At 40.9% G+C, this 26,228-nt stretch overlaps 1 protein-coding gene across 2 annotated transcripts in view; it reads right to left on the bottom strand.

The window, feature by feature from the left end:
* Nucleotides 1–10,247: 10,247 nt before the first annotated feature.
* Nucleotides 10,248–26,228, bottom strand: part of neil3 (nei-like DNA glycosylase 3) — a 62,183-nt gene continuing 46,202 nt past the window's right edge. For both annotated transcript variants that reach the window (XM_072594595.1, XM_072594596.1), the window contains exons 7-10: nucleotides 25,754–25,923; nucleotides 24,662–25,109; nucleotides 19,452–19,623; nucleotides 10,248–10,719 (exon numbers count right to left, since the gene is read on the bottom strand). In XM_072594595.1, the coding sequence (XP_072450696.1) occupies nucleotides 10,537–10,719; nucleotides 19,452–19,623; nucleotides 24,662–25,109; nucleotides 25,754–25,923 (973 nt within the window). In that variant the 3' untranslated portion in view covers nucleotides 10,248–10,536. The remainder of the gene's footprint in view (nucleotides 10,720–19,451; nucleotides 19,624–24,661; nucleotides 25,110–25,753; nucleotides 25,924–26,228) is intronic.

Raw genomic sequence — 26,228 nt, 5'->3', positions numbered from 1 at the left:
ATTCAGTCCAGACCGATCCTCCGAACAGCATTTCACCCAGACTCCCCTACCTATAACTCTGCAATTCTCGTGGCTGATGCACTTAGCTTACACATCCCTGGCCATTATGGACAATTTGGATGACCAATCCACCTAACTTACACATCTTCACACTGTGGGAGGAAACTGGAGCACCCAGTGGAAACCCACGTGGACACGGTGAGAACCTGCAAACTCCACCCATGCATCACCAAAGGCTTCAATTAAACCCTAGTCCCTGGTCTGTGAGACAGCAGCGCTAACCACTGAGTCACCATGCCTCCCAAATAGCATCATGCAAATCCATGACTTCCACCATCTAAAGGACAAAGGCGGCAGACACCTGCAAATACCAGCATCTGCCAGGTCACCTCCAAGCCACACACTTTCCTGCTTCATCTGAGTTTCAGTTTTTTGTTTAATCTGTCCATAATTCGCATTTACAAACACATCTATTCTACCACATTAATAAGGGTAGCATGTCATTTTGTACTTGGTCCAGAAAAAGACTATGATAATAGCCAATCCTAGAACTCTGACAAACTTGAAGTGAATAGCAAGAGCTGATTGGTTAGGAGTATGTTAATTATACTGGAATTTACAGCTAAGTTATAAATCAATGGAATTAAGGCTATTTATTTTTATTATTTTCCACTAATTCCATTTTTTAAAATTGTGTGGGGAAAAAAGCACCTCCAGGGCCTTATCAGTAATACTCTCCTTAGCACAAAAGCTATAAGAACATAAAGAACAATTGTTTTGTTTGAATTTAGGATAAAAACAGAGGCTGTATATTGTTGTAGAGTGAGACCAAAACTCATGGACAGATCCAATCAAATTGACTGCCTTATTATTGGCAAATTGGATTTCAACAACAACTTATGAGTGGAATTGATCACAAATTGGATATAAATAGAATGGTTTTAGTGCCTTTTTTTAAAGTTCTGTTAAGACTACCGAGAGCAGATGAAGTGTTGTTCTGCGTCATGGAGTCATAGAGATGTACAGACCCTTCAGTCCAACATGTCCATGCTGACCAGATATCCCAACCCAATCTAGTCCCACCTCCCAGCACCTGGCCCATATCGCTCCAAACCCTTCCTATTCATATACCCATCCAAATGCCTTTTAAATATCGCAATTGTACCAGCCTCCACCACTTCCTCTGGCAGCTCATTCCATACACATACCACCTGCTGCATGAAAACGTTGCCCGAGGTCTCTCTTATATCTTTTCCCTCTCACCCTAAACTGATGCCCTCTAATTCTGGACTTCCCCACCCCAGGGAAGAGACTTTGTCTATTTACCCTATCCATGCCCCTCCTGATTTTATAAATCTCTCTAAGGTCACCCCTCAGCCTCTGACACTCCAGAGAAAACAGCCCCAGCCTGTTCAGCCTCTCCCTATAGCTCAAATCCTCCAACCCAGGGAACATCCTTGTAAATCTTTTCTGAACCTTTTCAAGTTTCACAACATCTTTCCGATAGGAAGGAGACCAGAATTGCATGCAATATTCTAACAGTGGCCTAATCAATGTCTTGTACAGCCACAAAATGAGATGGGAATTTGCCTTATGGTGTATGTTTGTTGAATGTGAAATATCTGAGCTAAATGGTTCAAGGAGATCAGTTTAAGACTTTTAATTAGGCTCACATAACCAAATGACATTTATCTAAACGCGCTGATTAAAGCTTATTACTTTCACTAGGTCAAAATCCTAGAACTCCCCTAACCATAGAGGTATACGACACAGATAAAGACCCTTCAGCCCACAGGATAGTGTGTGTACCTACCCATGTGGATTCCAGTGCTTCAAGAAGGTGGCTGACCGCTTTCGAAGGGCAATTAGGAACGGGCAATAAATTTTAGCTCCCATAGCCACGTCCCATGAAAGAATTTTTAAAAAGCTGTACTGTAAGCTAGATTTACATTCCATGACAGGGACTGATTTTAGAGTTGGGTGGACAGGACATTCTGTAATATCAGCTGGCATGGTCATCTACCAGCATGTTCCTTCTGTGGGTAGTCAATTTTACCAATTAAAATACCTACTGTGTGTGGAATTTTCCAAACAGCATTTGAAGGCTCCCTGCTGAGGCCGTGGACAATTTAATGGATGAAAGTGATGTCATGGGAATGTGTGTGACTCACTGATGCCTGTACCCTGTGACTACAGTTACCAGCCGCAGTCAAAGGCCTTTCTGTGGAGCGGTTCTCTCTTCAGGCTAATGGCCTGTGGCTGTGACCAAGTTTTGTGAAACATTGGAAAGTTCACCCTTAGTCATTGTCTCATTCTTTCATTTGCTTGACAGCACCCACACTTCCTGCTGGAGTTGATGGGTACCCACAGCCTCTGGCAGTCAGATTGACTGTTGGACGTGGAGAACTCCACCATTCTCAATTGGAAAGATCTCTGAGAGTCAACCTCTTTGTCGGCCACCACCTCCGGATCTCTTTCTGGGTCCCCTACTAGCCTTTCCATGATTCTGACAGGAATCTCACCTCAACAAGAAGATAGGAAGCCAGAAGTGAAAGAGCAGCATTTGAGTTAAATTGGGTTACAGAAATCTTTAAAACAAGGTTCAGGATTGAAAATGGGGTCCAAGCTGCAGATGCAGTGCATAGAACTTTTATATTGCTAAAGGACAAACAAAAGACCTCCACGAGGGAGGGAAGAACAGGCATAGTAGGAATTGAATGTACTGGTCATACCGAAGTTCTGTTTGAAGCACACAAGTATGTGTCTTTTGCAGGTTTCACGAGTTTCTCCCTCTGGAATTCTTTTACACACTCAGATAACGGACTTTAGAGTTATGTTAGTAGTCTAGTGCCTCCTTCCTGAAACCCTCTAACATTGACAATGGGCTGTTATTGCTTTATGAATGAAACTTTGGGCATGTTGTCCTCCATTCAGACACTTAAGCTTGCCCCTTTCAATCTGATCACTCTTGACCTGGATCTGGAAATAAACACAGGTCATCTTTTGGCGATGATTTAATTTCAGCTTTAACAGCACCCTGTACAAGGCTCAAAGGTAGAACACCATCACTGCACCCACAACAGCCCCCAATGATGTCATTGTGCTAACCAGCTTGAACTAGCCAGCAATGGGATGATTTGCAGAGATGCTGCTGAGCTGAAGTAACATTTAAGAACTGTTGTGTTGCAACTAACTGTTCAGAACTGGTGCTATACTAATTTCCAATTTTACTTATGGAATATTATCTGCTTTCAATTATTAAGCTATACTTAAAATGCTCTCTATTTCTCACAATTGATTAGTTACTTCAGGGCTCTTCTGGCATGTCTCTACCTTTTACTGTCCCCCCACCCCACGATGCAATCTCTGACCTTACAATTGAAAAAATGATTGAAATTAATGAGATTGAATAATGCATTTTAAAATCAGTTCTGTAATCTGTGTGGAAAGGTATTATAATAAATACGAAATAAAAGCAGGAAATGCTAGAAACAGGTCAAGCAACATTTGAGTGTTTGGGGGTGGGTGGGAAGAGACATGGTGGCTGAGTAGTTAGTTCCTGGTGCTGTGAGGCAGCAGTGCTGTGTTCGATTCCAGCCTCAGGCGGCTGCCTCTGTGGAGTTTACTTGGGTTTCCTCTGTGTGCTCTGATTTCCTCCCACAGTCCAAGGATGTGGAGGTAATTTGGATTGGCCATGTGAAATTGTCCACAGTGTGTCCAGGGATGTGCAGACTAGGTGGGTTAGCCATGGGAAATGCAGGGTTATAGGGGCTGGGTCTGAGTGTGATGCTCTTTGGAGTATTGGTGTGGACATGATGGGCTGAATGACCTGCTTCCACACTGTAGGGATTCTAGGAGAGAGAAACAAAAGCAAGGATTTAATGGCTTCTGCTCGAAGTGTGAGAGCAGGTGCCTTTAAAGAGGATCTCTCTGCTCCCAGCAGCAAGAAAGTATGCTGAATTGAGTGCCAATTAGGCATATAACTCCTATCCAACAGGCTTCTTGCCTTTTCAGGTCACACATCAGAGAAGGGCTGCCTGAAGTGGATGGCTGATCAGAAGCTACTGAGTGTCTTTGGAAGCCTTGGCAACAGTCATGCAGATAAGAGCTTTGTGAGAGGGGGGGGGGGGGGGGGGGGGGAGTGGGTGGGAAAGGGAATAAAGCTTTCACTGGTCTCCGCCTGCACATTAAATGCAAGCCTTAACTTCCCCCAGATGACAAGCCATCCCATTATCTGCCCTTCCTGCCTCTTTTCTAATGAGGGGTAAATCCTGCCCTTTGAGATCATATTTCCCATTGACTAGTATTTCCTATTTTTATTTATGATTTCCATCATTTGTAGTTTTTTATGTCTTTGCATTGATGTATAACTTCATTGTGCTCTCCTTCTATGACTACTCGTCTTAATTGCAGTCACACTCCTTCTTTGAAACTCGGCAGTCATGCCACACCTGATAGAAGGTTCCGTTAATGGGACAAGGCCACAAGGCAGAAAATGGGGGGAAAAGAGAAAGGAAATTAATTGCCAATAACTTTATTTTGGAAATTTGCTTAGTTTCCCTAGCGTCAGTTCTTGTACAAGAGGGGTCAACACGACGGTTGGAGGAAGAGCGCCTCATCTTCCGCCTAGGAATCCTCCAACCACAAGGGATGAACTCAGATTTCTCCAGTTTTCTCATTTCCCCTCCCCCCACCTTGTCTCAGTCAAATCCCTCGAACTCAGCACCGCCTTCCTATCCTGCAACCTTCTTCCTGACCTCTCCGCCCCCACCCCACTCCGGCCTATCACCCTCACCTTGACCTCCTTCCACCTATCACATTTCCAACACCCCTCCCCCAAGTCCCTCCTCCCTACCTTTTATCTTAGCCTGCTGGACACACTTTCCTCATTCCTGAAGAAGGGCTTATGCCCGAAACGTCGATTCTCCTGTTCCTTGGATGCTGCCTGACCTGCTGCGTTTTTCCAGCAACACATTTTCAGCTCTGATCTCCAGCATCTGCAGTCCTCACTTTCTCCTCAAATAAACTTTTCACAAGCAACATCAAACATGTAGTTCCTGATGAAGGGCTTATGCATGAAATGTCGATTCTCCTGCTCCCCAAATACTGCCTGACCTGATGTGCTTTTCCAGCACCACACTCTTGACTTAGTTATCATACCAAAGTAATGTTGATAGGTCCTCATTACTCAAGGCCAGCTTGGTCTGATAAATCAAGCTGCCAAAATAAATATCCTAATCAGGAGTTGGGTGCTAAAAGTAAACTATGTTACATACAGTTTCCTTTCCAACTAACTTATGAGACCATTTTCACATTAGTCCATATCCAATACACGAGGTTTTTTGGAAGCTTAACTACAAAGAAATGGTGTTGATCTCATTTTGCAGCAATGGTTATGCTTCTATTTAGATTTCCATTTAAATAGCAACAGTAACAAGTAAAACTCCAAAGGCATGATTAATGAGGCAAATATTGTCTCAAAGCACGAGACAGTAGGATGGGAATTGAAAAACATTCAAATGGTGGATTTTAAGGAACATCTTAAAGCTTGAGAAACAGAGGGGTTTGGGAATATGATTCCAAAGCTTTGGGAGGAGTTAGCTGCCCATGAAGGACAGAGTTGGAGGAAACTATATTTAATTGAGAGTTGCAAATTATAGAAAAGGTTAAGGTGAAAAAGAAAGGTCTTGGGTATATGGAACACAAGCATCAGACCTTTAAAAACACAGAAATTGCTGGAGATACCCAGCAGGTACCCACCATTTGTGGAGAGAGAGCAAAGTTAATGCTTCAAATTCAGTGACCCTATTCAGAACTGGACTTGAAACCTTAACTTTGTTTTCTTGCAAAGATGCTGCAAGACCTGCTGAGTTTCTCTAGCAATTTCTGTTTTTGTTTAAGATTTTCAGCTCTGGTTTTGTCTTTTATGAAAAATAAAAATGTTGGTGGACCTGGAGCTAATGTACATCAGTAGACATAGTTGCAATGGATGAACCGGACTTGGTTTTGATGCAGACAGTAGGGCTTTAAATTATAAGGTGGATGATGTGAGGTCAGACAGCAAGCAATAGAATAATTATGGATGTAAGTTTGCTCGCTGAGCTGGAAGGTTTGTTTTCAGACATTTTGTCACCATACTACGTAACATCATCAGTCAGCCTCCGCTAAAGCACTAGGAATCCTTCAACCACAAGGGATGACCCGCTTTCTATTTGTGTGTTTAGGTTTCCTTGGTGACATAATTTCCTGTTCTTTTTGAGGAGATTTACCAGGATGTTACCTGGTCCAGAGGGAAGGTCTTATGGGGAAAGGCTGAGGGACCTGGGTCTGTTCACATTGGAGAGAAGGCGGCTGAGAGGGTATTTAATAGACATATACAAGATGATCAGAGGGTTAGATAGGGTAAACAGTGAGAGTCTTTTTCCTAGGATGATGACGTTGGCTTGTACAAGGGGGCATAGCTGCAAATTGAGGGGTGATAGATTTAAGACAGATGTCAGAGGCAGATCCTTTACTCAGAGTGGTAACGGCGTGGAATGCCCTGCCTGCCAATGCAGTTAACTCAGCCACATCAGGGGCATTTAAGCAGTCCTTGAATCAGTATATGGATGATGGGATAGTGAAGGGGGATGGGCTTAGATTAGTTCACGGGTCGGTGCAACATCGAGGGCTGAAGGTCTGTTCTCCGTTGTATTGTTCTATTTTCTAAGAACCTCCGCAGACCCATAGTCTCGCTACCTGGAACACTAATTTACAGATTAGCCAAGGAGCTACATCAAAGACAAACATTTAGGAGAAGACTCTCGCCACTCCATTCACTCCACCCAAGAATTCCCAAAGATCAAAGACATGAAGATAGAAGATGATGAAATAATGGTCTCTTTTGACGTAACAGCCTTGCTCACATCCATCAACATCAACCGGGCCAAGGAAACACTGACTAAATTATTGGAAGAACCAAAAGACACACACACCAAACATCATTAACTTCATCAGCAAGGACAATATTATCAAGCTCACGGACCTATGCCCTTCCACCCACTTTACTTTAAACAACAAAACCTACAGGTAAACCAACGGAACACCCATGGGATCTTCAATATCAGGGTTCTTATCAGAGGCAGAAATGCAGAGACTCAAACAAACACCTCTGCCAACCAGCCAACCCAAACTTTGGGTCCGTTACGTGAATGACACTTTTATCATCACCAAATGGAACAAATTAGAGGAACCCTATAAGACCGTCAATAATACCCTTACTGACATAAAATTCACTAAAGAGGAGGAAAACAACAACAAACTACCATTCTTAGATGTCGCAGTAGAGCGAACAGCCAGTGGGGAACTTCAAACCAGCGTCTCCAGGAAGACAACACATACAGACCAAATACTGAACTACAGAAGCAAACATCCCAAGACCACAAACAAAGCTGCATTAGAACATTATTTCAATGAGCCACCACATACTATAGCACAGAGGAACTACAAAGCGTAGAGGAAAATCACCAATACAGCGTAGTTGAAAAGAACAGGTACCCAATGAACACAGTCTACAGATTTCTCAGCAAAAAACCCAAACAAGTGTCCAGAAACCCTAGCCACTCTTCTCTACATCAAAGACATCTTGGAAATGACTGCCAGATTACTCAGATCTCTTGGCATCATGGTAGCCCGTAAACCCACCAACACACTAAAACAGCAGCTAATGAACTTGAAAGACCGAATGCAGACAACAAGCCAAACTAATGTCATTTACAAAATACCTTGCAAGAACTGTAACAAACACTACACTGGACAAACAGGCAAAAAACTAGCCACAAAAAGACATGACCCACTCTCACTAGTATCCTTATGTACAGATGAGGAAAGACACTACTTCGACTGGGGGCAACACATCCATCATAGGACAAGCCAAACAGAGATACGCACCAGAATTCCTAGAAGCATGGCATTCCAACTGGAACTCTATCAACAAACACATTGACTTGGACCCCATTTACCACCTTCTGAGAAAAAGAACAGGAAATGGCAACAACACAGGAAATGATGTCACCAAGGAAACCTAAACACATAAATATAAAGCAGGTCACTAACACCAGTGCTTCACCGGAGGCTCACTGATAATGTTACCTACTATGGTGATGAAACGTCTGAAAACGAACCTTCCAGCTCAGCCTGAACCTCAACCTGAGCTACAAATGTTCTCAAAGCTCACTCATAAAATAATTATGTCTGGAGGGAAAAGATGAAAAATTTTTGAGATAGTGCATTAGTAATTGATGTAACAGGAATGAAGGTTGATTTTCTTTAGTGATGAAGAGGACACAGCATTGGAAATGCTGCTCGGGGTCAAACAGGAACATCATTAATTCAATATGAGAAAATGGTGCAGTATGGGAATGGAATCATTAGCTTGTGACAGGAATTTGATTGTTCAAAAACAATAGTTTTAGCCCTGATAGTGTATCATCAAGTAAAAAATTATAGCACATCCAGGAATGAATATTGGATAACTAGTATGACAAATCAAACGCAGTACATACTTTATTAATAAACTATAAATTAGGCTTATGAATGGGATAATGACTGATTTAATCAAGTAACAAAAATCCTATACATCCTAGAGGGTGAAGCTAAGTCAATACAATTATAACTAATTTTGAGAAGAATAAATCACCACTCAAATCTTACTATTAAAAATAACTGGGTTGGGTTTGCAGACAACATAGCAAGACAGTATTGACAGAATAAATGCAACAATTTAAATTCCATCTTCCCTTTCATGGACAGAGGTTTAATTGTTTTGCTGGTGGATAAACTATATTCAGAATTACTGTTTGTATACCGATATCCCAACCAAATTTCTTAGAATCCTTTCACAGGACCAGAGGATTCTTTTGTACTTGGAGTCATACAGTCCAACCTTAGTCCTTCTCATCCACGTCAATCAGATATCCTAAACTGATCTTGTCTCATTTGACAGCATTTGGCCCATATCCCTCAAAGCACTTCCTATTCATATACCCATCTAGATGTCTTTTAAATGTTGTATTTGTACCTGCCTCCGACTTCCCCTGGCAGTTTGTTCCAGAAATGCACCACCCTCTGTACGAAATAATTTTTAAGTCTTTCCTTTCTCACCTTAAACCTATGCCCTCTAGTTTTTGACTCCTCCAACCTAGGGAAGAGGACCTTAGCTTTACACTCTATGTCCCTCATAATTTTATAAACCTCTATAAGGACACCCAAAGTTTCTGGTACTCTAGGGATAAAATGCCCCTGTCTATTCAGCCTCTCCCTATAAATCAAACCCTCCAGTCCTGGCAATATCCTTATCAATTTTTTTGCACCCTCTCAAGTTTAACAACATCCTTCATAGAGCAGAGTGATCAGATTTGTATGTAATATTCTAAAAGTGGTCTCACCAATGTGCAGCTGCAACTCGTATACTCAATGCACTAACCAATGAAGGCAAGCATGCCAAATATCTTCTTTATCACCCTGTCTACCTGCAATTCCACTTTCAAGGAACTGTGCACCTGCACCCCTAAGTGTCTTGTTCAGCAGCACTCCCCAGGGACCTACCAATAAGTGTACAAGTCCTGCCCCAGTTGCTTTACCAAAATGCATCACCTCACATTTATCTAAGTTAAACTCCACCTGGCACTCCTCAGCCCATTGATCCATTTGATCAAGGTCCTATCGTACTCTAAGATAATCTTCACTATCCACACTACCTATTTTGGTGTCATCTGCAAACCTTACTAACAATGCCTCTGATATTCAGATCCAAATCATTTATATAAATGACAAAAAGCAGTGCAACCAGCACCGAACCTTGAGGCACAGTGCTGGTCACAGGCCTCCAGTCCAAAAAGCAGCCCTCTACTATCCCTCTCGGTCTCCTAACTTCAAGCCAATTTTGTATCCAATTGCCTAGCTCCCTCAGATCTTATATGATTTAACCTTGCTAACCAGTCTACCATGCGGACCCTTGAATGCTTTGTTGAAGTCTGTGTAGACAATGTCTTCATTCTGCTTTCATCAATCTTCTTTGTCACCTCTTCAAAAATCTGAAATCTACAGACCTTAGAGGTACATAATCCTTGGATTAAGTCAGAATCTGAAATTTCAGTTGAGGAAATTCACATTCTGTTGCTTATTACACCTATAAAATCAAGTGTGTTTAAAAACAGATTCTCCAATTTATTAATCTTTATTACAAAGATACACAGAAAAAGCCAGGTGACAAGGAGGATCTAATCATTTACTGAAACATGTTACAGAATGATACAGAGATAAAATAAAGAACAAAAGACATTACTTAAAAATACTAATTTTGAAAAATTCACTTGATATGGTCAGCGCTAAGGGAAAAGTTAGGAATGATGGGAGGAATAAATATAATCTTGATTCAAAATAAAGATTTCAGAAACAGTTACAATTTTAAGTGTTTATAAAAATGTATAATTCAAAGATTTCTTCATTTTCTGGTCCTATTCCAAAAATGCTTGCCTCAGCAATACGAGTGGAGTTTCAGCTGTCTGGCATGATCTTGATGCTTGATCCATTCTCTGCCCATTGAAAGAAATTACACTGTTTTCCTATTCCTTGTGAGCACACATAAAAGTTACGTCCGTTATTGGGGCCAAGTTTCAGCACTGTCCTCATGATGCATCGTTTTCCATGTTTGCAGAATGGAAAATGCAAATCAGCCCACTATGAAATACAAAGTAGAGTTAATTCTCAAGAATTTGCACATAATTGTTTACTTCAAGTTTACAAAATCAGTCTCAAATACTTCAAGTGCTTACGCCATTTCTTTCCACATTGCAGTACAGAAAATGAACATAATTGTATGACATAAGTGAATATTTGTGAAGTGTTTGCAATTTTCAGCAAAACAATGATGACCTTTTCATCAAAGATGAAATCTCAAGTGATATGTAAGGCTTACAATGTTTGCTGTTTACATTTAACAATAATACCCAGGATCCAAAACGCTTGCTGACTTACAATAGTACTACGTCCAACAAAACATCTTTTAAAAAGAATCATCCCTACTTTCAATTTATAGAACGGTTACAGCACAATTATACCTCATTCAATCTCTCACATCCCTTCTGGCACTCCAGAACAACAATTTGCTTTATCACCTCCACCTAAGTCTTATCCCCATTGTTCTGAAAAGATCTCTCTTTGGGTAATTGTTGAAGTTATGATTGAATCACCACACTCTCAAGTGGTACGGTGTGGAGCCTAACCACTCAATACTGTTACAATCCCGGTGGGACTGAACCACAAAACAATTTACTCATATTTACTAAAGGACCCCAACAGAAGAAATTACCACAAGGTTCCAATTACTTCAGTACTGCTGAAAATAAAGGCATTTTGTCGAAGCCTTTCACATACTGGAAGCTTTGTAATTAATGCACAGGGACTTGTTCTTTGTCTTCAAGCAACATGTGCACACACTGCCCTGATTTCAACTCTGATTCATTTCTCAGAGCAATACTTTGATTAATTCAGAATCAACCTGCCTGGTTTAAAATTCAGACAAATCTTAGCAATTAACTGTCAGTCATCATTTAATTGTTGTATTTTCTAATGATAATGCCTCTACCAATCAGAGTCCACTTACCAACCAATCAGCGCTCTCTACTTACACTGTAGAAACATTGTTTTTATTTTGATTTAGTCCCTACCCTCCCCTTCACTGTTTTGATCACACAGCATTGCCCTTTGATGTGAAGGGCAGTGCTTGTCACTGGCCACTCGGGTGTTTTCCTAAAAAAAAATAAAAATAGAAACATTGTTTTCTCTTTACTTTGGTATATCTTGTAAATTCCTTGAGTGTAAAAAGCTTCCACAAAATGTGTTTTTATTCAGCATTCCACTTCCTGTAACTTACCTTAATACCAATCAGAACCATGCAAATTAAACATGAAATAACAGCAAAGTATAAAAGATAAAATTTCACTTCAAATAGCCTATAGAACAAAGATGCATCTTAAACAACCTACATTACTGGTTATTCAAAAAGTAGCACTGCATACAATTGCACAATAGCTGTCCAACTCAATTCAGCTCCTGATTCACATTCGCAAGCAGATGCATTCCATGTGAAGTCCTTGACATGATTAGCACTGACATGGCACATTACTATCCGGCCTTCTCTTAGTCAGATCATGAGAGTCTTGATGGAGTAGCCTTCCAGCTTTACCTTTCAACCAACCCTAAGATTTTATCATGGTTAACCCACTTAACCTGCACATCGCTGCACACTATGAGGCAATTTTTAACATAGCCAATCTACTTAACTTGCCCATCTTGGACTGTGGGAAGAAAACCCACACTGACAGAGAGAATGTACAAACTCCACACAGACAGCCAAATTGAATCCATCGTCCCTGGTGCTTTGAGGCAACAGTGCTAACAGTGTGCCCACCCGCCTTTAGCTCGCTTATACATCGTTTCCCCAAATGGAGATCCTGAAGTTCAATTTTCCTTCTTATCAAATCGAAAATCGATCTTTTTGTGGTATTTTGCTGGTTTCTTCTCACACAAACTCCTTGTTCCACTTTATGTCTGCCAGTCACTTTCACCATCCAGCTCTCCTACCTGTGGCTTTCACTATGGTCTGATCTATTTCTGATCTTAATTTCTTTGCTGTTGTGCAATTTGTCAGTCAAACATCACCAGATTACATATACTAGTATTTCATGCTATCTAAGAAAATTGAAATTGATTGGTTCGCAATTGCTGCAAATCCTAAAAAACTATTACAGACTCCACAGACATTTTAAAGAAATCTCCAATACTAATCTGGTAATGTTTCTGCATCAAAAATCATCACTCCGCATAACAGACTATTCTTCCCCTTGTCACCTCAGGTAGACTCGCCAATCACTCGGCCTTGCACTCCCTTGTCAGGTCCACATCCCTTCACCAGACAACCCTTCCCTCCTGGCACCTTACCCTGCCACCGCAGGAATTGCAAAATCTGTGCCCGCACCACCCCCCTCATCTCCTTCCAAGGTCCCAAAGGAGCCTTCCACATCCATCAGAGTTTTACCTGCACTTCCACACATCATTTACTGTATCTGTTGCTCCCGATGCGGTCTCCTCTACATTGGGGAGACAGGATGACTACTTGCAGAGCGCTTCAGAGAACATTTCCGGGACACTCGCGCCAATCAACCCCACCGCCCTGTGGCCGAACACTTCAACTGCCCCTCCCACTCTGCCGAGGACATGCAGGTCCTGGGCCTCCTCCATCGTCACTCCCTAACCACCTGACGCCTAGAGGAAGAATGCCTCATCTTCCGCCTCGGGACCCTCCAACTCCACAGCATCAATGTGGATTTCACCAATTTCCTCATTCATCCTCCCCCCACCTTACCCCAGTTCCAAACTTGCAACTTGGCATCGCCCTCATGACCTGTCCTACTTGTTCATCTTCCTTCCCACCTATCCGGTCCACCCTCCTCTCCAACCTATCACCATTACTCCCACTTCCAGCTACCTATCACATTCTCAGCTACCTCCCCACCAGCCACACCTCCCTCCTATTTATCTCTCCACCCCCAAGGCTCCCAGCCTCATTACTGATGAAGGGCTTTTGCCTGAAACGTTGATTCTCCTTCTTGGATGCTGCCTGACCTGCTGTGCTTTTCCAGCACCACACTCTTGACTCTAATCTCCAACATCTGAAGTCTTCATTTTCGCCTTGCAACCAATGAGAACAGTCCTCTTGGACAAGGTTTCCAGTCAGCTGCGGGACTGAGATTAGAAGTGGGTAGGCCCAAAGTTTTGCATAGCTGGCCATAGTGCGAGTTTAGTATTACATTCTGACCCTGAGTCTTTTTTGGAATCAAAACAGCCAATTAGTTGCAAGTGAGGAAAACAGGGCCATATGATGCACCCACTGAAATTTCCAGTTAGCACACAAGGTTTGCACCTCAGACCAAAACCCAGTAACTACATCACGGTTCCCTAATGGTAGGAACGCTGGTGGGGAGGGGAGGGGTTTTGCATTTAATTTCAGGAAGGACAGTATGTCCCTTCTGTGGAGGAGTTTCTGTATTTTCCCTGTATCTTGGTCAATGCTTATTTTTCAGTCAGAATCACAAAACAAAATCTGATAATTATCACACTGCTGTTTGTGTAATGTGGTATGCCATTTGGCTGCCAAATTTTCTACTTTAGTGACTATGTATTAAAAATACTTAACTGCTGTAAAGTGTTTTGAGACCTTTGATGGCAGTGATAGGTATACACATTAAAAAAAATGCAAGACTTTCTTGCATTTACATGTTACATCAAAATTCTGTATGAAAGTAATATGTACATACTGGTTTTCTTCTTAAATGCACAACTGAACAAGTGATGATTAATTCTGTCCTGGATTATCATTCCTAAAGATTTCCTCTAAGGTCAAACTGACCGGTCTGTAGGCATTGACTTTTAAACTCAGCCTCCATTACCAACACAGAAACATTTGAAATTCTCCAGTTCCTCTTGCCCCTCTCCCTGTTGTCATTAACTTCTCCAAACTTCATGATCCACGCCATGCCAAATCTGGCCTCTTGCATGTCCTTCATGTCCAGTGTTCCAGCACTGCTAGTTATTTCTTCAACTATCAAGGCATTAAGCTCTGAGATTATCTACTCACACCCCTCTACCTCCATTTCCTCCTTAGGATGTTTCTTAAAATCTACCACATTAACCAAGTCAACTGTCTTAGTATCTGTCTTTTGAGGCTGAATGAAAAACATTTGCTTGATTATTTTCTGTCAAGTACCTTGGGATGTTTGACTATGTTAAAGTTGCTGTATAACTGCAAGCTACTGATATTGTGGTATTTACAAAGGAGACAGTGAATACGATCAGAACTCACCTGCAGGAAAGTTTTGAATTTGCTGTCCCGATGTAATTAATCTCTACATATTAATAATTGCTCCATAGTACAGAATTTAAATATTGTTAAAAGATAAGTTGAAGCTCTTCATCTCACCCTTTTAGGGATTATGATGCCAGAAATGGACATGAAAAGGGGACACACTGGTTTATACAGCATGAGAAGAAGGTGCTGACTGGTTGGTCCATCATTAGCATGGATGTGCTGCAAGACCAGTTAGCTAGCAATCTTTGGTTTCAGATCAATGAGGTAGACTCTGATTGTTCAAGGTGTTATCAAGGAAATGCAGCAGAGATTGGCAAAATCCAATGTTGGTTGCTATTTCCTTTTGCCTACATAAAACAGGGCTCTGTGTATTAATATATGTAGCTTCCAGCATGCACAAATGAATCACACGGCGAGCTTAACTATTGATTTTAAGTTGGTTCCCAGTGTAACTCTCAACACAGTCCAGATTATTTAATAAATGATTTCCAAAAGGAGAATCACATCTAGTTATGGGCATACCTTTGAAGTTTGCCAGTTTAGGGTGGTTGAGCACAATCTACATATTGCCCACAATGATTAGTCAATGGGACCTGCTGTTTGGTATGGTTTGCCAATTGGAACAAACTGCTTGCATACTGGCATCACATGGCCCTGAAAAATCATATCACACTACTAATTTTTTGTGGTAGGCAAAATGACATTTTGTCTTGAATGTGACGTCTTGTTAATGGACAAAATCTTTTGTGAGTTTAATACAAAGAAGCAGCATACCTGTTCAGAGCTTGGGACACCACCCCCTCCCCCCCCCCTCCCCCTACCTTTACTGTGTAATCTGAGTGAGACTGGGGGCTGCTCAGTTCAAGTGAAACAGCATACCAATTGCACTTAACCAGATTGTACCGATTAGATTCCCTACAGTGTGGAAACCGGTCCTTCGGCCCAACCAGTCCACACCGACCCTCTGAAGAGTAACCCACCCAGACCCATTTCCCTCTGACCTAATGCACCTAACACTATGGGCAATTTTGCATGGCCAATTCACCTGACCTGCACATCTTTGGACTGTGGGAGGAAACCGGAGCACCCGGAGGAACGCCACGCAAACACGGGGAGAATGTACAAACTCCACACAGGCAGTCGCCCAGGGCTGGAATCGAACCTGGGACCCTGGTGCTGTGAAGCAGCAGTGCTAACCACTGAGCCACCGTGCCACCCATAGTACTTGCAAGTCTCAGAAAAGAATGCCATAATTTAAGATGATTCTGCTTTTGGACATCTTTATTAAATAATACCAGAAGAGAAAATGCTGGAAAATCTCAGCAGGTCTGGTAGCATCTGTAAAGAGAGAAAAGAGCTGACATTTCAAGTCTAACTGACCCTTTGTCAAAGTGTTAACAAAGGGTCAGTTGGACTCGAAACGTCAGCTCTTTTCTCTCCTTACAGATGCTGCCAGACCTGCTGAGATTTTCAAGCATTCTCTCCTTTGGTCTCTTTTGCTTTCAGATTCCAGCATCTGCAGTAATTTGCTTTTATTAAATAATAGATTGCTTTAAGAGTCACACTGGAAACAAATTTAAAATCATCAAAACACTTCTCAGAGCTGCTGTGTTGCTCTAGCGTACTCCATTTTGTTTCAGAGTTACAGTTCTTTGTGATTACCTCTTCTTCATATTGACAGATAACTCGCTATATCGCCAATTATGATCCTCATGCTGTCTAAATTGGTGTAACTGTTTTTTAATCTACTTCTTGCATCCCAATCTTGATGAGTGCAATTCAAAAACCTTCTCATCTCCTTTTAGCAATGTCTAACATATGAATTACTTTGTTTTGCAGATAATTATTTTAATTGATCATTTTCTGTATAACATGGCTGATGCAAACAAGTCTATTTCTACAGCAGTTTTCTAGATGTGTAAAATATATTCAGATCTACATAATTAAAATTATAATCTTCAGTTAATTAGCAAAATCTTTTTGATTTGCAAACGTATTATACAAATTATGTGTAACTGAGCTGAACAAATGTAATTAAATTATAAATAGTAGAAACACTGTTCTACACAATTTACTGTAACATATTACTCAATTATATCCATTACCTAGTACAGATAGCAATTATTGCAATTTCAAAAGTAATTTTGAATAGTTCAATCAACAGTCTAGCTACAGTGCCACTGAGGTTTAAAGCAAATTCTGTATTAATTCATTTGCTGTGGGATATAAGTCATAGTAAGTCTTGAATACTGTGGTTATTCACCTTCAGGTTTTTGAATGGTGTTGAAGTGCCCTCTGGAGGCTATTTAGTGTAATGGTACATAATCATTAGAGGTATCAAAGTGAATTAAATTGAGGTTACACTAAATTTAGTTTGTGGCATTGCAATATTGGACTTTTTAAAAATGAAATCTGTTGTTAATCACTGTCGGACATTGATAAAACTGACTTCAGGTTCACAGATTCTTTTTGCCATATTTAGCTGAAATAATAAAAATGTTCAATGAAAATCATAAAATGCTCATGTTCAAATGACTGTTGCATTTTAATTACCGCAGAATTTTTCCTAAATTGATAATGTCACACAGTGTAACCTCATGGTCTGGTATCCTTGATTATCTCAGAATTGATGGTCTGTAGGATTCAACATCAGCAGCAGTTTCTTAAAAAAAAAATCTCTTTTCTTTTCACTATTCAAAGTTTCCTGTGCACTTGTCTGCAGTTCCAGCTGTGAATCCTGATGCAGAACTGAGAACTTCGGCTTTGGGACTGGAAAGCCAACCAGCAAATCTAAAGTTGGTATATATTCAGCTGCAATAATCACCTCAGCATCCTCGGCAGTGCTGACCTTAGTGAAGCTGTTGATATGAAAATCTGTACCACTTGTTTAAATGAGGCCTGTCCCGCTAAATAGAGTCATAGTGATGTACAGCATGGAAACAGACCCTTCGGTCCAACCCGTCCATGCCGACCAGATATCCTAACCTAATCTAGTCCCACCTGCCAGCACCCGGCCCATATCCCTCCAAACCCTTCCTATTCATATATCCATCCAAATGCCTCTTAAATGTTGCAATTGTACCAGCCTCCACCACAGCTCATTCCATACACGTACCATCCTCTGCGTGAAAAAGTTGCCCGTCACGTCTCTTTTATATCTTTCCCCTCTCACCTTAAACCTATGCCCTCTAGTTCTGGAGTCCCCAACCCCAGGGAAGAGACTTTGTCTATTTATCCTATCTATGGCCCTCATAATTTTGTAAACCTCTAGAAGGTCACCCCTCGGCCTCCATCGCTCCAAAGAAAATAGCCCCAGCCTGTTCAGCCTCTCCCTATAGCTCAGATCCTCCAACCCTGGCAACATCCTTGTAAATCTTTTCTGAATCCTTTCAAGTTTCACAACATCTTTCCAATAGGAAGGAGACCAGAATTGCATGCAATATTCCAACAGTGGCCTAACCAATGTCCTGTACAGCCGCAACATGACCTCCCAACTCCTGTGCTCGATACTCTGACCAATAAAGGAAAGCATACCAAACGCCTTCTTCACTATCCTATCTACCTGCGACTTCACTTTCAAGGAGCTATGAATATGCACTCCAAGGTCTCTTTGTTCAGCAACACTCCCTCGGACCTTACCATTAAGTGTATAAGTCCTGCTAAGATTTGCTTTCCCAAAATACAGCACCTCGCATTTATCGGAATTAAACTCCATCTGCCACCTCTCAGCCCATTGGCCCATCTGGTCCAGATACTGTTGTAATCTGAGGTAACCCTCTTCGCTGTCCACTACACCTCCAATTTTGGTGTCATCTGCAAACTTACTAACTGTACCTCTTATGCTCGCATCCAAATCATTTATGTAAATGACAAAAAGTAGAGGGCCCAGCACCGATCCTTGTGGCACTCCACTGCTCACAGGCCTCCAGTCTGAAAAACAACCCTCCACCACCACCCTCTGTCTTCTACCTTTGAGCCTGTTCTGTATCCAAATGGCTAGTTCTCCCTGTATTCCATGAGATCTAACCTTGCCAATCAGTCTCCCATGGGGAACCGTGTCGAACGCCTTACTGAAGTCCATATAGATCACATCTACTGCTCTGCCCTCATCAATCTTTTTTGTTACTTCTTCAAAAAACTCAATCAAGTTTGTGAGACATGATTTCCCACGCACAAAGCCATGTTGATATCCTGAATCAGTCCTTGCCTTTCCAAATATATTTATATCTTGTCCCTCGGGATTCCCTCCAACAACTTGCCCACCACTGAATCAAGTGGATACTTATTTCAACACCAGCTCTGAAGTAGAGGGGCTGTGTCTGTCACTGTGGCGAGTATTCTGGCATCATTCTTTGATCAAGAGCAGGTTCAGTAATCACTAAGATAGGGAGATTGTGAGGCAACAAATAGAGGTAACAAGGAGGAGCTAAAAAATTGGATAATATTATGGCAGCTTTTAGAAGTATATTTGGGGCTTCAATCATTCTGGAAGAATGTCACGTCAAGGATTTCAGACTACTCTAAAGTATAGCAACATACTCACTTGAAAGTAGTCACACTGGGATTCTCGAGGAAGGGAGCACACATAGAACTGCCTCCCTTTGTTCTCTCCTTCTTTCTTGACCAACCTCAATGTGCAGGGACGACTGTGCTTTTTGCAACGTGTAGTTTCACGATTTACAACTGCAGGATCATCATTCATAATAACAGCACTCCTGTGAACACATGATTTTCTTTTATTGATCTAACGGCATTCTTTTATCAAAATCCTGCAATAAAGCTGCCTTTTGTGCAATTTCAGGCATCAGTGCTTGTTGGACAACCAGATTGCAGGCTGAAGCTTGATAAATATCACCATTTTGCAGGAAGAAGTTACTGACCTTCAAAATAATTATAAATGATACACCATTTTAGAATTATTTACTCTAGGACGTTAGCTTGCCATTCAGATTCACTCAGGAGTTATGGAGAAAAAACAAATGCATGGTGTTTTTCAAACCTTGACATTCAAATTACTTTATGACAGTCATTTTTCTCCTGTCTGTTAAACTATTTCAATTTTAACTGCAGGTAAATCTCTGACATTTCAGCAAGCTTTATCCACATCTCTGCTACTGAAACCATATTGCTTGTAGATTGAAGGAAGGCATATAATTCACCAGTGACACTAAATTGCAGAACCTTCAATATGAGTGCCAAATCATATTGAAGTGTGACCAGTCCTCATATGACATCCACGTATACTTCGAGGTAGCAATAAGAACCTGGAATTCATTAAGATCTTTGCATAACAACAATTGCAGGCAGGAGAAGGCCTTTAGCCCATCTAGGTAAAAACAGGACTGCAGATGTTGGAAACCAGAGTCTAGAGTGGTGCTGGAAAAGTATAGCAGGTCACACAGCAGCCGAGGAGCACGAATATCGAAGTTTTGGGCAAAGACTCTTCATCAGGAATAGAGCCTGATGAAAGGCTTTTACCCAAAACATCGATTTTTCGGCTTTAGCCCATCTAGGCCAACTGATCAGAGCATTCCATTGGTATATTTCTAATTATCTATCCGTGTACTACTATGTTGTTGGCTAACAATCATTTACCAATCAATATTAATACATTCACATCTATCTCATGCTCTTGAAACTCACAATAGCCTATTGGATGAGTGTTTCCCTGAAATCTAGGTAGATAAAATCCACTGCCTCTTCCATCAATATCAACTGGATCTGTTAAGATTAGATTACATTACATTACTTACAGTGTGTGGAAACAGGCCCTTCGGCCCAACAAGTCCACACCGACCCTCCGAAAAGCAACCCACCCAAACCCATTCCCCTATATTTACCCCTTTACCTAACACTACAGGCAATTTAGCACGGCCAATTCACCTAACCTGCACATTTTTAGACTGTAGGAGGAAACCAGAACACCCGGAGGAAACCCACACCACACAAACAGTTGCCTGAGGCAGGAATTGAACCCGGATCTCTGGCACCATGAGGCAGCAGTGCTAACCACTGTGCCACCGTGCCACCCACAAAGTGTTAGCTCCTCAAAGTGACCCATAAATCTTTTGAGCATGACACCTGAATGCTAAAACAATGGCACGTGGCTCAGTTTAGGTCAAGAAATTCCTTTGTATTAATCCCTCTTATTACTAACCAAGGGATAGTAAGAATAACAATAGAACTTCAACTGCTGCTCGTCTAACATCAGTTACAGACCAAACCCAAACCTAGGTCCGGCCTAGTCACAGCAAGAGTCACTGATCGGTTCAATTTGAGTTAAAGTTACTCGACCCCAGGGTAGAATATTACCGAGGATATTACCGAAGTGCTGCATTTCAGATGAGGTGCTAACAGAGGCTCTGTCTATCGGTTGTAATCGACTAGGCTAGTCGCTTCTCATCACTATTCCAAAAACAGGAATTCTCATTTCCTGGCCATGTGACATCATTGCACAACCGAAAGCAAAAGTCGGTTCACACTTTTACTCACAAAGTTTTGGAAACCCAGGCTGTGATATAATTTCAATCTCTTTCCATTTGAACTAAGCAGCATTTCGCAAAAACCCACTCAGACATGCAGTTTGGATTCTGCCAAGGCCACTCAGCTCCTGACCTCATTACAGCCTTGGACCAAACATGAACAAAAGGAGTGGATTTCCAGAGGTAGGTGAGAAACATTGTCCTTGACATAAAGGCCACACTTGGCATTAAAAAGCTCTAGCAAAACTAAGATCAATAGGAATCGGGAGTAAATCCTCTCTGGTTCAAGTCAAACTTGGTACAAAGGAAAATGGTTACAGTTGTTGGAGGCCAGTCAAATCAGCTCCAAATCATCTCTACAGGTATGATCACTGGATCCCCAACTATCAACATTTAGGGGTTAGCACTGATCAGAAACTGAATTGGACGAGTCATATAAATACTGTGGCTCCAAGATCAGGTCAGAAGCCACAAATCTTGCAATGTGTAACTTACCTCCTGGCCGCCGAAAGATTGTCGAACATTTACAAGGCATAAGCTAGGAGAATGATGGAATACTCTTTGTCCGGATGAATACAGTTCCAACAACAATCAAGAAACTTAACACCATCCAGCACAAAACAGTCTGCGTTAATTGCACCACATCTACAAACATTTTTACTCCCTCCGTCACTGATGGTCAGTAGCAGCAGTGCGTATTATCCACAAAATGCTCTGCCAAAATTCTCTAAGACTCGTTGGACAGAATATTCCAAACTCAAGAATACTATCATCTAGATGTCAGGACAGCAGCTACATGAGATCACCACCATGTCCAAGTTCCAAGTTCCCCTCCGAGCGATTTGTCATCCTTATTTGGAAATATATTGCTGTCCCTTCATTGCCCCGGTTCCAAATCCTGGAACTCCCTTCCTAATGCAAATGAACTGCAGCAGTTTTAAAAAGCTGCTCCTTAATATCATCCTCCTCAATAGCAACTACAGATGAACAAAAAATGCTGACTCAGCTAGCAATGCCCAAATCCCATGAATAAAAATAATTAAGAAAGCTTTCATTAAATTGACATCCACCTTGAAAACAATACTAGTCTTTCTGCTGTGCTCATTACACAATTGAAACTGCTCTTAATTTCCACTTTAGTTTGTTCACAGCACACAGCTGCCATGTTTTGATTTTTGTATCATTTCTGCATTTTAAAATGTGTAATAATTTTGTAAACAAACCACTGACAGAACATTCAACCCATGTGCAAACATAAGAAAGAAAAAGATCTTAAAGTAAAAATCTGTACTTATAAAAACACAAGACTTTTTTTTAAAAATCGCATGTTACATGTGGAAAAATAATGCGGTCTGCATATATCAGATCCAGTGCCGTAAAAATTATTAGAAGCTGCTCAGATATGAACTAAGCAGTTCAAAAGTTGACGACATTATCTTCATTCGTTTTACAGAAAATTAAGTTGCAGGGGGTAGATTAGAGCAATCATAGAATCGTACAGTACAGAAGAGGCCTTTAGTCTGCACCAAAAAACTACTCCAAATCTACACTTGCCCCACTTGCCAGCATTGTTATGACATTTGAAGTGCTCATCCAATTACTTTTAAAAGGTCATGAGCTGTTTTTTTTTTAAATCCACCTGTCTACACCCTCTCAGATCCCTTTTAGCCTTCTCTGCACCAAAGAAAATAACCTAAGCTCATCCAGCCTCTCTTCATAGCTAAACTACACCATCCATGCAACATCACTGTGTATCATGACTGCACCCCTTCCAGTGTAACCATATCCTTCCCATAGTGCAGTGACCAGACTGCACACAGTACTCCAGCTGTGGTCTATCCAAAGACCTTAACAGCTCCAACGTTAACCTCCCTGCTCTTATAACATATGCCACAACTGTTAAATACACATGTCCCATTTACCTTAACTACCCTAGCAACCTGTCCTGCCACCTTCAGGGATCTGTGGACAAGTACCTAAAGATTCCTGTGTTCCTCTGAGCTTTTTATTGACCTGCCATTCATTGAATACTCCCTTGTCTTATTACTTCTTCCAAATGCATTACCTCACACTTTTGAGGATTAAATTCTGTCTGCCACTGATCTGCCCATCTGACCATTAATTTATATCTTCGTGTAACTCAGACCTCCTTCTTTACTGTTAACCATCCCGCCAATCTTTGTGTCATCTGCAAACTTTCTCATCATTCCACTAACTTTTTCTTCTACATCACAAACAATAAGGGACTCAGGAGAAAGTGAGGACTGCAGATGCTGGATATCAGAGTTAAGAGTGTGTCACTGGCAAAGCACAGCAGGTCAGGCAGCATCCGAGGAGCAGAAGAATTGACCTTTCGGGCATAAGCCTTTCATAGAAGGGACTCAGCACTGATTCCTGTAGTATATCACTGGACACAGCCATCCAGTCTCACAGTTATCTACCGTCACCCTTCTGTCTCCTACCACTGAGTTAATTTTGGATCCAACGTGCCAAGTTATGCTGCATATCCTGTGCTTTTCCCTTTGTTTATTAGCCTTCCATCTGGGACCTTATTGAAGGCTTTTCTGAAATCTATGTAAACTGCATCAACTGCACTACCATTACCTGTACAACTTGTCATCTCCTTGAAAATTTTAATCAAATCTATTAGCCATGACCTCCTTCTGACAAAGCCCGATCAAACCTTGCCTCTCCAAATCGAGATAAATTCTCTCCTTCAGAAGTTTCTCTAATAATTTCTCTACCATTGACTTAAGACACACGGGTCTGTAATTCCCTGTTTTGTTTCTATCACCGTTCTTGAAAAGTGGAACCATATTAGCCATTCTCCAGTCTTCTGGCACCTTTTCAATGGTCAGAGTGAAATTAAAAATTTGTGTCAAAGTCCCTGTAATTTCCTCTCTCCTCTCACAGCAGTCGGGAATACAACTCATCCGGACTGAGCGATTTGTCCATGTTTAAACTTGCGTAAACTTCCAATACCTCCTCACTCCCATGTCAAACTGTTCATGAACCTCACAGACTCTTCCCAAATTCTGTACCTAAATCCTCCACAAAAATGAAGACAAGCGTGAAATACTTACTTAACACTCTACCAATATCCTCCAACTCCATGCAATGTATCCACCATAATATTTAATTAAATGTAAATGTCCCAAGATGTGGAAAGCATTCAACAGTTCTATTATGCAGCTAGCTTGCTTTAACAGTGACATTTCACAACAACTTTCTGCATTGACATTTAATTTAAATAGATAAGACACGGGCATACCTGGCAACGGAAATTTTATCAGTTGTCTGGGAATCAAAAGACAAATTATGGTCAGTTTTAATTCTTTTGGGAGGTTGATGAAATAAACTTTGGTTTGTACAAGTTGTAGCTATTGAATTGCTGGCCATTTGGTTTGCATAGCTATTAAAGGGGCCATTCATCTTGAGGCTCCAGCTCATTGCATTTGCAGAACTGCTTTTATTCAAAGACAAAGTTTGGCGTGAAGTGTTTCCATGTGATAATGGGGTCTTCCTTTTCATTTCGTCATCAACTGAGGCAGTGGCTTCAGGGCTTTCTCCAGGACTCCTTAGCGATGTGAGAACTAATGTTGTTGTACCAAATGCTGCCTTTCGATTCAGTTTCCACTCAATCTTTGGCTTCCCAAAACCATTACATGGGTATTTTATGAGATCAGTGTCAAAGTCAGACATCTTAGGTGAGGTTTCCTCTTTAAAAGATGCAGAACACACAATTAACATTGCAGAAAGAATACACAGTTTACTCTGATAAACATGATAAATCTCAAATGTCATGAATGGAAGTTATTTTTAAAAGTTTCCTGTTGCAAATGAAATATTATACTTTCATATGTGGTGGCAAAGGAGATTGTATAGATTAATTTAGTTGTGAATAAAATGTCCATTACGATGTTAAATACTCAGCTCAACAAAATGCAAGTAAAGGACTCAGCTATAATTTTGAACGTTTTGCAATTTTCATTCACCTTTGCACCACAAAGCTATTAAAATTGCTATTATATCTACAATAGAACTCGTGCCTGAGAGGGGTATGGTAAAGCTACATCCCAGAGGTGAAGGAAATTCTCATATGTAAACAGTCATCAATATCTTGTTGGTGGTGTAAATAAAATTTAACAATTTGAAAACTTCAACTGACCTTTTAAACATTGCCTCTAAGTTCATGCAAATTCATGTTACATTTCCAAAAAGTAATACATCTCTTTTGATAGATATTGATTATGCTACAGGGAGCTAAGAAATTGGAGACATTAAATCACAAACATACCAAAAATAAATTAACTTGACAATGACACTTAAGTGTTTTGGTCCACTTGCTGAAGACTACACTTACTCACAGGCCTTGGTGTTAGGCAGGCATTGCACGACTTGGATGATGGTGCATTTATTAATGTACAAAGTGAGCAGGTCCATTCTTCCTCCTCTTTTTTGGCAACGTTGTCATTAGAATGATGTCTAAAGGCATGTGCCCATCCCATCAGGCTATTCCGTTTAGGCAAATTACTGTTTAAAAAATACATTTGAAAACATGAGAAAAGTAGTTTTGCTGTGATTTAAGTAGACATTTACATAATAAAAATGTGACATTCCATTTAAAATGTTAGAAATCGTTGACAACAAGATTCTTAATAATTAGCATGTTGTAAATGTATGTTTTGCTTACATTTAGGAGAATGTGAAAAAAAAGGCCGCTTGTAAAGAAAATTTGAGAGAACTTTGTTACACAGCAACAATACTGTTTCTAGAACACAGCGCAATATAAGACCTTCAGCCATCGATATTGCACTGACCTGTGGAACCAATCTGAA

The sequence above is a fragment of the Chiloscyllium punctatum genome, chromosome 2, assembly GCF_047496795.1.
Source record: "Chiloscyllium punctatum isolate Juve2018m chromosome 2, sChiPun1.3, whole genome shotgun sequence".
Taxonomy (NCBI): domain Eukaryota; kingdom Metazoa; phylum Chordata; class Chondrichthyes; order Orectolobiformes; family Hemiscylliidae; genus Chiloscyllium; species Chiloscyllium punctatum.
This window is presented reverse-complemented; position numbering and strand designations above follow the sequence as displayed.